The 15,865-nt window shown below is 41.5% G+C and overlaps 1 protein-coding gene across 2 annotated transcripts in view; it reads right to left on the bottom strand.

The window, feature by feature from the left end:
- Positions 1-4,456: 4,456 nt before the first annotated feature.
- The window catches only part of RRAS2 (RAS related 2), an 83,512-nt gene continuing 72,103 nt past the window's right edge, over positions 4,457-15,865 (bottom strand). For both annotated transcript variants that reach the window (XM_051851741.3, XM_070073155.2), the window contains exons 5-6: positions 8,822-8,940; positions 4,457-5,949 (exon numbers count right to left, since the gene is read on the bottom strand). In XM_051851741.3, coding sequence (XP_051707701.1) covers positions 5,862-5,949; positions 8,822-8,940 — 207 coding nt within the window. In that variant the 3' untranslated portion in view covers positions 4,457-5,861. The remainder of the gene's footprint in view (positions 5,950-8,821; positions 8,941-15,865) is intronic.

Below are 15,865 nucleotides of genomic sequence, written 5' to 3'. Positions count from 1 at the left end.
TCCCAGTCTGTCAATGCTGTGCCTTAGCCCAGGCCTTGCTCAGGTATTTTCCAGCCTTCCCACCACTTCCTTCCTCTCCTCTTCCCCCACACGTGCTACCAACCCATCAAGCTCTAGCTAAACAGCACTCCTAATCATGCAGCACCCTGGTGTTTCCTAGGAGCAATCGACACCACCCCTCTGTGGGGCCTGATGGCACTTCCTGCATGCTTCCCAAGCTGTATCTTGGAATGTGGGGTACCAGCATTTGTGTCATCTTTAACCTACCTCCACCAAACTCCTGTGTAATATGTAGGAAAAGCTCCCCATTTTTTCATGTCCCAGAACACCTAATACACAGCATAAAGAAATCATGCTCCAATGTTTTTAATTATAATATCTTTTTTGCTAAAACAACTTTGAAACTTTGGAAGTAGCCATTGGTTAAACACCCTTAAAAAGTCATGCGATAAAGGCCGGCACCGAGGCTCACTAGGCTAATCCTCCGCCTACGGCGCTGGCACACTGGGTTCTAGTCCCGGTTGGGGCGCCGGATTCTGTCCCGGTTGCCCCTCTTCCAGGCCAGCTCTCTGCTGTGGCCAGAGAGTGCAGAGAAGGATGGCCTAAGCCCTTGGGCCTTGCACCCGCATGGGAGACCAGGAGAAGCACCTGGCTCCCAGCTTTGGATCAGCGCGGTGTGCCGGCCGCAGCGCACCGGCTGCGGCGGCCATTGGAGGGTAAACCAACAACAAAGGAAGACCTTTCTCTCTGTCTCTCTCTCTCACTGTCCGCTCTGCCTGTCAAAAAAAAAGTTTGAAGATGACCACTTGATCTATCTCTTCCTGTCAGCTCTCTGTTCAATGGGATTAATATGTATGGCAATGGAGAAAGAAATAAAGCAAATCAAATAGCAATTAAAAGTTAGAAGAGGAACAGACTAGAACTTGAGCATGTTCAACCTTATCATATAAAGTTTTAAAAGCCAAATGATAAGATAAGGGACCAATTTATATTACAAAATTCCAAAGCCCTTAACCTAGACAGTCATCAATGTAATGGGTTGAGCAGGCTGTAGAAAAATGGAATTGAAAGTTTACCGTTTTGGCACAAAAGAATTTTGAAATCCATGCAGTGTTAAATGATATACATTTTCCATGAACTCTCTCAAGACCCTTCATATGCATGGATTTCAAAATTTGACACCAAAATAAATTTATTTTAATTCTACTTTCCACAAATTTTTTTGAAGTCCCTTCATATGTCATTAAGCACACACTGTCCAACTCTGAAACACTATAAATCTCTAAACAAACAATATAGGGAGAAAACGCCTAAGACAGAAATTCATGACCATCTGGTTCAGGAAATCCTGCTTAAGAGAATTCCATAAAGAGACATAGGAGATTCTGAAGTTGAGAATGTAACCTTCAATGTTAAACGTGCTACAGAGCAGGGCAGGCAAACCATGCATGGTCATAACCATTCCACCATGTTTTCATGTAGAGTAACTTTTTACAATATTAAATGGCTTTAAGTGTTTAGAATTTTATACTTTTAAACAAATGCAAAAGACTAACAGTTCATGATATGAGACTGCTAGGAAACACAAATTTCAGTGTACACAAATAAAGAAGTTTTACTGCACACAGCCACATCCACTCACTCAAGATAGTGCTTATGGCTCCCTCAGTGCTATAGTGTCAGAGTAGAGTAGTGGGGACAGAGATCATATGGCCTACAAAACTCAAGACGACATTTGCTATCTAGCCCTTTCCAGAAACAGTTTAAAGAACAAATGGCCCCACAAGCAAGGCGTTTGCAAGCCATGAGACAGGCCACTCTGTGACAGAAGTTTTCAAGGCAGAGGGCTACACTTGTGGCACCTCTCATTACATGATAGGAATCAAATTGGAGAAATGTCAACTTCTAATCATGATGGAGCAAGAAGAGCCCGATTTATTCCCCAACCTTAGACAGATAATCAAAAAAGCAGCTAGGTTGTCTGAACAATTTTTGAGAGCATAGGACTACAAAGCCTGAAGGAAGGTAAGCCTTCAAACAGTACTGGCTTTCTGCAGGAAAACACATTCCAGATATGCAAAGGGGAAACGGGATTGCAGGTAGAGCACCTATGTTTCCCTGAGTTAAAAGACAGAGGGGGATCAGACCATCTGAAGCAAGACTAAGTTCTGGAGGGGAGAAAGCTACACAGAGAAAGAGCTCCAAAAGTATGCATAGTGTCAGTCTTTGCTCATATAAGTATTAAGATACATATGCAGGCCAGCGCCGCGGCTCACTAGACTAATCCTCCGCCTAGCGGCACCGGCACACCGGCTTCTAGTCCTGGTTGGGGCGCCGGATTCTGTCCCGGTTGCCCCTTTTCCAGGCCAGCTCTCTACTGTGGCCAGGGAGTGCAGTGGAGGATGGCCCAGGTGCTTGGGCCCTGCACCCCATGGGAGACCAGGAAAAGCACCTGGCTCCTGGCTCCTGCCATCGGATCAACACAGTGCGCCGGCCGCAGCGCACCGGCCGTGGCGGCCACTGGAGGGTGAACCAACGGCAAAGGAAGACCTTTCTCTCTGTCTCTCTCCCTCACTGTCCACTCTGTCAAAAAAAAAAAAAAAAAAAAAAAAAAAAAAAAAAGATACATATGCAGCCGGCGCCGCGGCTCACTAGGCTAATCCTCTGCCTGCGGTGCCGGCACACCGGGTTCTAGTCCCGGTCGGGGCGCCGGATTCTGTCCCGGTTGCCCCTCTTCCAGGCCCGCCCTCTGCTGTGGCCAGGGAGTGCAGTGGAGGATGGCCCAAGTGCTTGGGCCCTGCACCCCATGGGAGACCAGGAGAAGTACCTGGTTCCTGCCATCGGATCAGCGCAGCGCGCTGGCTGCAGTGCGCCGGCCGCGGCAGCCATTGGAGGCCATTGGAGGGTGAACCAACGGCAAAGGAAGACCTTTCTTTCTGTCTCTCTCTCTCACTGTCCACTCTGCCTGCCAAAAAAAAAAAAAAAAAAAAAAAAAAGATACATATGCATAAGGTGAAGAGATGAAGGTCAGGCAAAGGATGACGCAGGAGCACCAACAGAATGGTTCTTCCCCAGAGCTCATATGGGACAGTGAATTGTTTGAGTTTCTACAAGCCAAATTGCAGAGTCCTAATAAAATCACTCAGGGCATTGAGTCGAAGAGCTAATCTATCCTAGATAAAAGGCTACTTAAAACTGCAGTAAGCTTAAACACATGACTTGGAAACAGCAAACTGAACCTCAAGTAGATTAGCTGACTACCAGACAAAGCCCAAAATCTCCAGATGAACACAACAAATGTAAAGACCCACCAGCATAAAATACTGTAGTATTTTATGTAGTAACAATGTCCATAATCTAAACAAAACTTCCTAGACATGTGACAAAACAGGAAAATGTGAACCACAACTAGAAAAAAAGCCAACAGAAGCAAATCCAAAAAAGCACAGTAAAGATGGAATCAACAAAGACATTACAACAGCTGATAGAACCTTGTTCAAATGTGCAAAGCAGCCTTTCGTAGCCAGGGTTCTGTGAGGAAAATTAAGCCCTACGGAAAACTGAGTGGTATTTTCCAATTTTTCCAAGGAAGGCACACTGCTACTACCATCCTAGATATATTAGTGCTCAATTCTCTGGGAACACAGATAAGAAGAGCTTGTTTAGAGAAACACATGAACATAATGAGAAATAGAACATATAAAAAAGAACCAAACAGAATATCAAGAGGGGGGAAAAGAAACACAAATTCTGAAATGAAAACATTTAGGATTAATGAAAAATCAAACAACTGCAGAAGAGAGGTTTAAGAATTTGAAGATACAGCAACAGAAATAATCCAAAGTGAAGCACAGGGAAAAAAAAGTAGTACACTGAAATAACAAAATTTTCACAATTTTCCATTAAATCTGGATATTATGTAAGCAGACTCTTATCTGAAGTTACCTACAACAAACAAAAAACCCATCCATCTGAAAGTACTGCCAAGAATACACAATAGTGCTGATAAGAGTACCAAATGCCACGGTGGTAATTTTACTAAAAGACTTACAAAGAAAGACAATTCCATTAGTGCGATTATATCATGAAGTACAATGTAAATTTATACAATCTTTATTAGTATTCAAATACTAACGTATTTGTGCTTTGCTCCTGCCATTTTAGGGCTCCTCCTCAGAGGACTATGTTTGCATTCATCTTCCTCTTTCCTCTACAGCTGGTGTTCTCCCAGGAACCCTGCACGGAAAAGCTTTAGAAATGCCGACTTCAGAAAACACTACAAACACCAACCTGCTTTCCATCAAGTTCACCTGCCAAATGATCAAGGTCGACTATTAGACTCAAACCCTAAAGCACTGTTGAGAAAAGCCATAAACCTACAAAAGTTGAGTTTCTCCTAAAACACTTTCCCTCACGAAACCACTAAAATAACAAAACAAGTGATGAAGCATCAATCTTATGATAACAGATCAATTTTAATTCTAGCACCTGAAGCTATACAAGGGTACGCTTTATAAACTTCATGGGACTGTTGTACACATTCAATAAAGTGACAACTGTGCAATACCACTTAGTATCTCAAAGTCAGGAACATACTTTTGAATTGTTTAAACACAATCCACAAAATCAAGAACAAAATCAGAAACCATCCACAGTTATACTAGTCTTCAATTAAAAGTTTTACACTTAATACTTGAGATAACAGTCAATATCGGGTAGGGGATATTGAAAGTAATTTCGGAGTCTCGTCCTGTTGCACTGTGTCAGGAAGGTTTCTTGAGTAGGGGTCTGACTGGCCAAACGTGGCTACAACCAGGACCAGACCAGCAAGTAGAAGCTCTACCACAGGGTCTGGAGTTTCCACTTTTTTTTCCTTTGTGAAAGTGAACAGTGAGAATTAAATACTTATCTTTACATATACACAAGGTATGCTGTGAAAGCATATTTGCTTACAAACATATAAAAATACTTGTTAACTAGTTTGATAAGAAAATAATGTATAAAAGTATATAGCAAAAACATTAATCATCTCTGACCCTGGAAAGATCAATTCCATATTTTATATTACATCAAACAAAAACAGTTTTAGTTTTTTTGAATCCCTTAACCAGAAATACTTGAAAAGGAAGACAGACAGAAATTACTCATTTTTACCCTTAGCAAGGCTCTGAAGAGTTAAATTAAAAAACCAAGAACATTGAAATGCTTGGGTCCAGAATGAGTCCCAATATTTGTCCACACAGAGTATTATTTATCTTCAAGAGTAAGAGTAGTAACAAAGGCTTTCTAAGCAGTTTTTAATCCATAAATACAAGAGGCATTTGGGTATTTTGGCCACTGGAAAACAAAGGCTGTAGCATCAGTAAAGGTCTGAGATGTCTCACTTTTGTAGATTCAATTCAGTGTATTTAAGGTTAACGAAAGTTGACACCAAAATTTTTAAAGATAGGCAAAAATTCACATTAAAAAAAACTCTCTATGTTTCTATTTAGAGTAACAGTAGGCATCATGATTCCAGAAGTTAAAAATTATTTCACAACCTATGACTTCAGCTTGGAAAAACAGCTCAGGTTCCCAAACTGATTTCATCTATTAAAATCTAAGCCCTTAAAAAAAGAATGTCTGTAGACATATATTTTAAAGGAATCAGATAATCTTTGAAGCAGCCTTAGTGTTTCCTTTAAATTTGTCTGGAAATGACCATTGTATGAGCTCCACAAAAAGGATTAGCCAGCTTCTTGGTCTAAGGCTAACACGGTGATCACTCGTCTGAGGCTAGAAAGGAATCAGCACGATGTAAACTCTAAGGAAAGAACATGAGGGCTTTTCCTGGCAGTCGGTAGCTAAAACTCAAGGGACTCTTAGAAAATGACACAATGGCAGCCTTTCTTGTCTTTTTCTTTCCGAGTTGGTTCCGGTGAAGGAGGACATTCTTGCTCTTGAAATTTCCTGTAAAACAAAATATCTAAATATAATCGCCTTCTAGCTAAGCTACTGTTAAAACAGAAAGATTATTTTTGAACAAGTCTAGTTTAAGTACATATGCTTTTCGATATTAAACATCAACTAGGTATCAAAGCGCATCTTCAGGGGTGGGGGAAGCACAAACTGCTTCAACACCCACGTGAGCAGAGCAGCCTGAGCCACCTGAATGGGCAAGTCCTAAATCAGCTAACATGCTGGGCTCAGTAACCTCTAAGTTCCCTTCCCAATTTCAAATTCCATGGCTCCACACCATGCTGCAGAAGAAACACCTCGCACCACAGCGCAACATAAAGTTTCTCTTACAAAATACGCACTTCTTACCCCTGTTCTACCGATTGTTAAAGTCAGTATTAGACAAGTTAGTTGGCCTCTGTGCCTATTTTTTAGAAGGGTATAATAAAAGCCTACCTTTCACAGTTGTTCTCATGATTAAAGAAGATTCTGTGACGTTTAAATACATCTAATAGTGCCTAAAAATCAAAACCCTTAAAAAAACAATGTGTCAGCCGGCGCCGTGGCTCAATAGGCTAATCCTCACCTAGCGGCGCTGGCACACCGGGTTCTAGTCCCGGTCGAGGGGCCGGATTCTGTCCCGGTTGCCCCTCTTCCAGGCCAGCTCTCTGCTGTGGCCAGGGAGTGCAGTGGAGGGTGGCCCAAGTGCTTGGGCCCTGCACCCCATGGGAGACCAGGAGAAGTACCTGGCTCCTGGCTTCAGATCAGCGCGATGCGCCAGTCGCAGCGGCCATTGGAGGGTGAACCAACAGCACCTCTCTCTCACTATCTCTCTCTCTCACTGTCCACTCTGCCTGTCAAAAATAAAAAAATAAAAATAAAAGAATGTGTCGTAGACATGTGTTTTGAAGAAATCAGATAATCTTTGAAGCAACGTTAGTGTTTCCTTTATATTTGTCCGAAAATGACCACTGTGTTGGCTTCACAAATTAATCTCCTCTATCCTCCCTCATTCATGATGGACTGATAGGTAAGGACAGATCCTGAGAGTCAAAAAGACATTTCCAAAAGATAGGACTAAGTGGTTTAAGAAGGCACTGATTCAGGGCCAAAACTGTGGCCTAGTAGACTAAGCCTTTACCTGCGGTGCCAGCATTGCAGCTGTTCCTCTTCAAATTCAGCTCTAGGCCATGGCCTGGGAAGGTAGAAGATGGCCCAAGTGCTTTGGCCCTTGCAACCTCATGGGAGACATGGAAGAAGCTCCTGGCTCCTGGCTTCCAATTGGCCTAGCTCCAGCTGTTGCGGCCATTTGGGGAGAGAACCAGCGGATGGAAGACCTTGCTCTCTCTCCCTCTCTCTGTCTGTAACTCTACCTCTCAAATAAATAAATAAATCTTAAAAAAAAAAAAAAAAGGCACTGGCCCATCAGCTGTTGAACACTAACATGGAATGGGGGTGAACGGGAAGGAGAGCAAAGTTCATCTACTATAAAAGTTTTCATCTTCACTAGTGTTCAGTGTACAAATCTGTGGCATTAAATACATTCGCACTGCTGTACAAGCATTGCCAGAACTTTTTCATTTTGCAAAACTGAAACTCTCTCCTTATTATACAATATTGAGAAACTGCTAAACACCAAAAAAGTATAATCTTCATGTGTTTTCCTCCACAAAGAAAACGCCCTGGTAAACAACTAACAAGTACTAGAAGCCCATAGCTGGGTGTCAATTTACCTTAGACACAATAAACAAGATCCTGCTCCACAGTCCTATCAACCTAACTCACAGTGAAACCAAACAGATGGAGAGAGCAGAAGGTGAAGTGGAGGCCAAGACAGTCAGACTCAAAATAATCTAATGAAACTCCACCTACTAAACAAGTTCATCTTTCTCACATGCAGACAAACATAGGAACTCTAGCAGACCTCACCTGCCACCTCAAGCTTCTGGGAATCCGTTAACACTTTCAAAACCACAGGGTCCTCCTTGACCACCTACCAGAAAAAGCCCCCTGCTTTATTCTCTGCCTTGGAAGGAGTTGGGTAGGAGCAAGGCTAGGAGCACAGGATCTGGAATCAGAGATTTAGATTCAGGCCCTGGCTCTGATATGGTATGTCTAAACTTTTTTTCCTTTTTTTTTTTTTTTAAATTTGGGAGGCAAACAGAAAGAGAGTAAGCCCCACCTACTGATTCACTCCCCAAGGTCTGCAGTGGGGCAGGGGGGTTTGACAAAGCCAGGACTTCAATCCAGGTCTCCCGCATGGTGGCAAGGACCCAACTACTTGAGCCATCACCTGCTGCCTCCCAGCAGATACATTAGTAGGATGCTGTAATTGGAAGCAAAGTCAAAACTGGAACCCAGGTCCTCCAATATGGGATGCAGGCATCCAGACTCACATCTGAACTACTAGGTCAAATGCCCGCCCCCTAGTATGTCTAAACCTTGAGCAAGTTGTTTAACTTCTCTAATTCTCCATTTTTTCATCTGAAAGCAAGGACCAAAAAAAGTATTTAGCTTACTGGTCTGTGGTGAGGATTACATATAATTATACATGGAAGCATTTAGCACAGTACCCAAGAAGTATCTGGCGACTATTCAAATGTTCGCTGCTGTCGTCACCATTTCCACACCACCACCTTCACAAGCTGCATATATTCTTTTCAAAAATCCCTAATGTACTTTCTATTTCAACATGATTAAAATTTATACACTTGAAGTGCATAAAATATAATGTGCTTAATCAAAATTTTTAACACACATTAAGATAAAATTTTAATACCATGTACCTCAGCAAGAAATCACTCCTACATACAATTTTCTCTTTCTCACCAGAAACATTTACTGATAATTTATTCAATACACTTCTAGAATGTGTTTTGCTTACCTTATAACCCGAACAAGTTCATGGAAAGCTTGATCTACATTCATTCTAATCTTTGCTGAGGCTTCCATGTATGTTACCTTAAGCTGCCGCGCTAACTGCTGTCCTTCTTCCTGTGTGACCTGAAATTCAAGAGTCATGTTTAAGGGTGGCGTATTAACAATTACATTTGCTCCTGTGCTGTTAATCCAGATAGGAGCCTTAGCCATTTTATCCTAAAATGAACCAACAGACCTAATGGCTCAGTGCAAACTGAAGTCCGCCTCTGTGCAGAAAACAAAAAACGGATACATTTGTTATAAAAATACTGTCATACAACAAGATTCCAGTCTAGCAGCTACACAAAAAGTTATTAACTCTAACAGGCATTTATCATGAGAAAGGAAAGTATGAAGTATTATGAGGGTGTTTTACCGTGTCGGTGGAGTTAGGGAAAACTTTCCCCAAAGAAGTGATATCTAAGCGAAGAACTGAACAAAGAGTACGGGGTTAGGGGCGGGGGTATCTCTGACAGAGACTGAAATAGCAAATGAGGGGCCAGGACTGAGAATCAACTTCCAAGTCCTAGGAACACAAAGAAGCCTGATATGGCTGCAACATAGCAAGAAAATGTCAAGAGGTGAGGGTGGAGAGGAGTACAAGCTTCAGAGGCCACTGAGTCATTCTACTGTTCCATTCCCCAATCGTAAGTATGTGAGAAAAATGAACTATGAATTATGAATAATAATAATAATAATAAACAGGCTCTCACAATGCCTAACGTTTGCAGGTGAAGGGAGTTAGGCAAACAAGCGGCCACAGCTGAGGCATAAAATGGTGGCCAGAGTAAGATTATTTATTGAATATAAACAAACACCTTACATATTTTAAATACAAAAGACTTGAATGGTGATACTACTTTTATTTTTGGGTAGAAAGAAGAGAAATTCTAGGAACCTATCAGTCATAAAGAACTACAGCCTTTTTTTTTTTTTTTTTTGACAGGCAGAGTTAGAGAGAAAGGTCTTCCTTTTTCCATTGGTTCACCCCCCAAATGGCCACCACAGCTGGTGCGCTACGCCAATCCGAAGCCAGGAGCCAGGTGCTTCCTCCTGGCCTCCCATGCGGGTACAGGGCCCAAGCACTTGGGCCATCCTCCACTGCACTCCCGGGCCACAGCAGAGAGCTGGACTAGAAGAGGAGCAACTGGGACAGAATCCGGCACCCCAACCCGGAGTGCCGGCGCCGCAGATGGAGGATTAGCCAAGTGAGCCGTGGCACCGGCCAAAGAAATACAGTCTTAGGGCCAGGGCTGTGGCATAGCAGATAAAGCCGCCGCCTGCAGTGCCTGTATCCCATATGGGTGCTGGTTCAAGTCCCGGCTGCTCCACTTCCAATCCAGCTCTCAGCTATGGCCTGGGAAAGCAGTAGAAGATGGCCCCAGTCGTTGAGCCCTTGCATCCACTGGGAGACCTGGAAGAAGCTCCTGGCTTCAGATTGGTACAGCTCAGGCTGTTGTGGCCATCTGGAGAGTGAACCAGCGGATGGAAGACACCTCTCCTTCTCTCATTGTGTAACTCTGACTTTCAAATAAATAAATAAATCTTTAAAAAAAAAAAAAAAGAACCACATTCTTCTGACCATTTTTCAATGTAAATTTTTTTTAAAAAAATTTAGTCATTCAAAAACCAGAGTGACAGAGAAAGACAGAGCTCTTCCATCTGCTAGTTCATTCTCCAAATTGTCACAACAGCTAGGATTGAGCTACGTCAAAGCCAAGAGCCAAGAATTCCATCCAGGTCTCCCACGTGCACGGGAGGAACCCAAGGAGGTGAGCCATCTTATGTTGCTCTCCCAGGCACATTAGCAGGAAGGTGGATCAGAAGCAAATCAGCCGGAACTCCAACCAGTGTCCCCAGAGAGATGCTGGTGTTATAAGCAGTGGCTTAATCCACTGTGCCACACCACCCATCCCCCAATATAAATCTCTTACACTTCAAAAACAAGGTCATACTTTTTGTATATTTATACCACAGAAACAGTCTAAATGTTCTAAAATCATTTATCTAACTCTTCCGTAAAATTCCACAATCATGTCATCTGCTAACAAAGACAGCTTTATGTCTTCCTTTTTGGCATGAATGTCTCTTCTGGCCTTCCTACAACCTCCAGCACAATGGCAGAAAGTGGTGGTGAGAGGTATGGTGGGTTTCCTTTTTTTTAAAAAAAAAAGAATTATTTTATTTATTTGAAAGAGTTACACAGAGAAAGAAAGAGGCAGAGAGATTTAGTTTTCCAATCTGCTGGTTCACTCCCCAAATGACTGCAATGGCCAGAGCTGAGCTGATCAGAAGCCAGAAGCCAGGAACTTCTTCCAGGTCTCCCACGCGGGTGCAGGGGCCCAAGGAGTTGGGCCATCTTCTATTGTTTTCCCAGGCCATAGCAGAGAACTAGATCGGAAGAGGAGCAGCCAGGACACGAAGCGGCGCCCATATGGGATGCTGGCGCTGCAGGCTGGGGCTTTAACCACAGCACCACAGCACTGATCCCAAGGTATGGTGTTTCTTTTTAGAAAAGTCTGTTAACATGATGAACTATATTGAGTTATTTTTTAATTGTTAAGCAAACATGTGCTCCTGGAATAAACTCCACTTGAATAACGCATTGTCTTTTTCATATTTGGTTAAATTCTATTTACTAACATTTTATTAAGAATTCTTATATCTAAGTTTAAGAGAAATACAAACTTTACTTTTAGTGCATCTTTGGTTTGGTTTTCACAGCAAGGTTAGCTTCACATAATGAGTTTCAAAAAATTCCCTTCAAGTCGAGAAAAGCTTGTCTTAAATTCTGGTATAATTTGCTGGTCAATCTAAGAGGGCCTGGAGTTTTCTTGAGCTTTGGTTTTTATTTTTCTTTTTTGGTTTTCCTATTTTCAGTTTCACTGGTTTCCATTCTTATCCTTCGTATTTCCCTTCTACTTACTATAGTTTTGATTTGCTCTTTCTTTTTCTTCTTGTTTCTTAAGGCAGAAGCTAAAATCAAGAAATCGAAGCCTTCTTTTTCTAATAAAAGTATTTAGTACCACAGATTTCTTTATCCATACTACTTTTTTTCCTTTTTTTTTTTTTTTTTTTTTTTTTTGACAGGCAGAGTGGACAGTGAGAGAGAAAGACAGAGAGAAAGGTCTTCCTTTGCCGTTGGTTCACCCTCCAATGGCTGCCTCAGCCGGCGCACTGCGGCCGGCACACCGCGCCGATCCGATGGCAGGCGCCAGGTACTTCTCCTGGTCTCCCATGGGTGCAGGGCCCAAGTACTTGGGCCATCCTCCACTGCACTCCCGGGCCACAGCAGAGAGTTGGCCTGGAAGAGGGGCAACCAGGACAGAATCCGGCGCCCCAACCAGGACTAGAACCTGGTGTGCTGGCACCGCAAGGCGGAGGATTAGCCTATTGAGCCACGGCGCCGGCAGTGTCTCTAAATTTTAAAGTTTTTTGTAGGGCTTGCTTTTTTTTTTTTAAATCGAACTTGACATCTTCCTTTTAACTGAGGTGTTCACACAATTAACATTTGTAATTACTGATACATTTAAATTTTCTTGCAAACTGTTTCCTATCCCTCCCATCTGTTCTTTGTTCTATTTATCCTCTTTTTCTGGTTTTTTTGGGTGAACTGAATTTTGAGTTTTTTTAAATGATTCCACTTTATCTCCTTTATTGGCCAATTAACTGTTATGTCATTTTAGTGGTTGCTTTAGAGTGTGTATTACACATTTAACTCAGCAAATTAAAATACTATGAACAGTATATTTCTTACCTCACAATATTTTTGCTTTACATATTTAATTGTTTTTCAAGAGATTTAAATAACAATAAAAGCAACTTATATTTACTTACAAATTACGATTTTGAGCATTCTTCATTCCTTTGTGTAGATTCAAGTTTTTATTTGGTATCATTCTTCTATCCAAAGACTTCTTTCCCCCTTTCTTAAAATGGAAGTCTGCTAATAATGAACTCTTTTACTTTTAAATGTTTGGGGAAAGCCTGTATTTCACCTTCATTTTTGCAATAGATTTAGTCTTAGTCTGAGTACTGAATTCTAGATTTGATAGTTTTTGTTTCCTGTACTTAAAAGATGTTACACCTCTATCCTGATCTGCACTGTGTCCAGTGATGACTACTCCATCCTTACCTTTGTTCCTCTCTGGGTTTTCCCCCTGCCTGTTTCTCAGCATTCTTCTCATCACTAGTTTTAAGCACTTTCAGTACGATATGACTTGGAGTAATTTTTTCCTTCATATATCTTTGCCAGAGTTTGTTGGGATTTGCAGATGTGTGTATTAATAGTTTTCATCAACTTTAGAATTTTTTAGTAATTACTTCTGTTAATCCTATCTAGTAGATTTTTCATCTCATTGAGTTTTAATTTCTAAAACTGATTTGGATTTTAATTTCTAAAGTCTGATTTTAATTTCTGAAGTCTGATTTGGATCTTTTTACATTCTCCACATTTCTTCTACTTAACATAGAATTTTCTCCAGCTTCTTGAATTCATGGAATATTATTAAAATAACTGGGTTTTTTTTTAAAGATTTTTTTTTTTATTTGAAAGTCAGAGTCCCACAAAGAGAGGAGAGGCAGAGAGAGAGAGAGGTCTTCCATCCACTGTTTCACTCTCCAATTGGCCGCAATGGCTGGAGCTGCAGCAATCTGAAGCCAGGAGCCAGGAGCTTCTTCCCGGTCTCCCACATGAGTACAGGAGCCCAAGGACTTGGGCTATCTTGCACTGCTTTCCCAGACCATAGCAGAGAACTGAACAGAAGTGGAGCACCGGGACTCGAACCGGCGCCCACATGAGATGCCAGTGCTTCAGGCCAAGGCGTTAACCCACTGTGCCACAGTCCTGGCCCTAAAATAACTGTTTTAATAATATTCTATCATCTCTGACTCTGTTGAGTCTGTTTCTATTAACTGATCTGTCTTGTCCTTATGAATCATATTTCCCTGCTTCTTTATATTCCTGGTAATTTTTGAGTAGGTAACTAGGACTTTTCCCTATTACAGATACTGGATATTTTATATTCCCAGACATATCACTGAGCTTACTCTTAGGATCCATTAAGTAATTTGGGAACAGTTTGATCCCTTCATTTTAGGTTTTGTTACAGAGTGCCAGAACAGCATTTAGTCTAGTGATAATTTGCCTCACTACTGAGACAAAATCCTTCAGAGCATATTATCTAATACCCCCAAAATATGAAGTTTTCTGATTGCCTAACATATGAATTATCCCTGGCCCCCATGAGTTCAAGGCATTATTCTCTCTCTAATCTTTTCAGGAGGCCGGCGCCGCGGCTCACTAGGCTAATCCTCTGCCTTGCGGCGCCGGCACACCGGGTTCTAGTCCCGGTCGGGGTGCGGATTCTGTCACGGTTGCCCCTCTTCCAGGCCAGCTCTCTGCTGTGGCCAGGGAGTGCAGTGGAGGATGGCCCAAGTGCTTGGGCCCTGCACCCCATGGGAGACCAGGAGAAGTACCTGGCTCCTGCCATCGGATCAGCGTGGTGCGCCGGCCGCAGTGCACCGGCTGAGGCAGCCACTGGAGGGTGAAATAATGGCAAAGGAAGACCTTTCTCTCTGACTCTCTCTCTCACTGTCCACTCTGCCTGTCAAAAAAAATAAAAAATAAAAATAATCTTTCAGGTAGTTTGTTCTCCAAATTTAATAATCCATCCCCAAAATGCAGCAACACTCAATATAGTATCTTTATTACTTTAATGAATACATATCCAGTGATTACTTTATAACAGTTTGTCCCTGTGTTACATTCCAACAGTGTAGAGGGCAAATTCCATATAGCACTGCTATAATCAAGTTTATGTAACTTTTAAATTTACCTGGCCTCACTTCAAAATAATATATGTACCATAAGGTCTATGGGTTTGAAATATAAATCAATCAAATTATGCAAGCAATTAGCAGTAAGTAAGGAAGCCAAGAAAGAGAAGGCTTCACAGAGCCACCAATTTAGAAAGACAATTCCTATTTTAAGAAAACTTCAAGTGGTAAATTCCTTCCTATAAAAACACCCCCATGTTGTCACAAATTCTGTTTCTCCTTCCTAGGATGTCATCCCTTCCCTCTCAACTCTATAGTCTTAATTTCTTTCTTATTAATTTTCCCTAAGGTTCAAACAGTCAGAAACTTTCTCCTAGCGTTGACATTTTATAGTAAGAACTTTTTCATAGCTCCCATCACAGTCTATGGTTACCACTGCAAAGGCTCTTAATATATCACACTGCAATTTTGGGTTTTGTTCTCATCTGCCAACCATCTCAAGATGGCTTCTGAGGCTGGAAGTAAAGCAGATTTGTCTTGTTGCACCCAGGGCTAAGAAGAGCACATAGCAAGCAGTTGACTAAATAAACATGTGTTAAGTAAAAGGAATATGGCTGATTTAAATAAGTATATCCTGAAATAAAATATAAAGTAAAAATAGGTAAGTCAATTTCACTAAATTATTAATTAATATAAATTTGATTTGGGGAGGGAAAAATATATCCTTAAGTTTTACTATTTGTCTTTCTGGTCAATTATTCCTCAGAAAGGTACCTCATCTTACTCTGTCATGTGCAGTGTACTGAGAAGGTGGAATGACAAATAACTCATCTTCACAGACAGTTCAAGTTAAGAAAAATTAATGCATTCAAGGCTGGATGATAAAACAATCCCTTTGCTAAGGTTGTTTACATGTTTAAGTATTTTTAAAGCACAGTTTCACATCACTTTCTTCCAGGAATCAAGGTCAACAGTTTGTACGAACATTTCTGGTCAAGAGATCTCTAACCACATGTAAAGCTGCTTTTGAGCTCAGTGATATAGCACATTTTTAATTAACAAGTAGAAATAGCATTGCTTCAACCAAAACAAACAAGAAAGACAACACAGAGCAGAACCACAGCACTGTGAAGCCAGAAGTCAGAAGATCAGAAGCTACACAAATAAGTATTTCCTAGAGGTTTCTGAAACTGATAAAGATGATACCAAATATACAAAACCTCATCTACTG

This window comes from Oryctolagus cuniculus, chromosome 1, assembly GCF_051225735.1.
Source record: "Oryctolagus cuniculus isolate XC-2025 breed Fujian yellow rabbit chromosome 1, ASM5122573v1, whole genome shotgun sequence".
NCBI lineage: Eukaryota > Metazoa > Chordata > Mammalia > Lagomorpha > Leporidae > Oryctolagus > Oryctolagus cuniculus.
The sequence above is the reverse complement of the archived record's forward strand: the minus strand, read 5'-3'. Positions and strand labels throughout refer to the sequence as shown.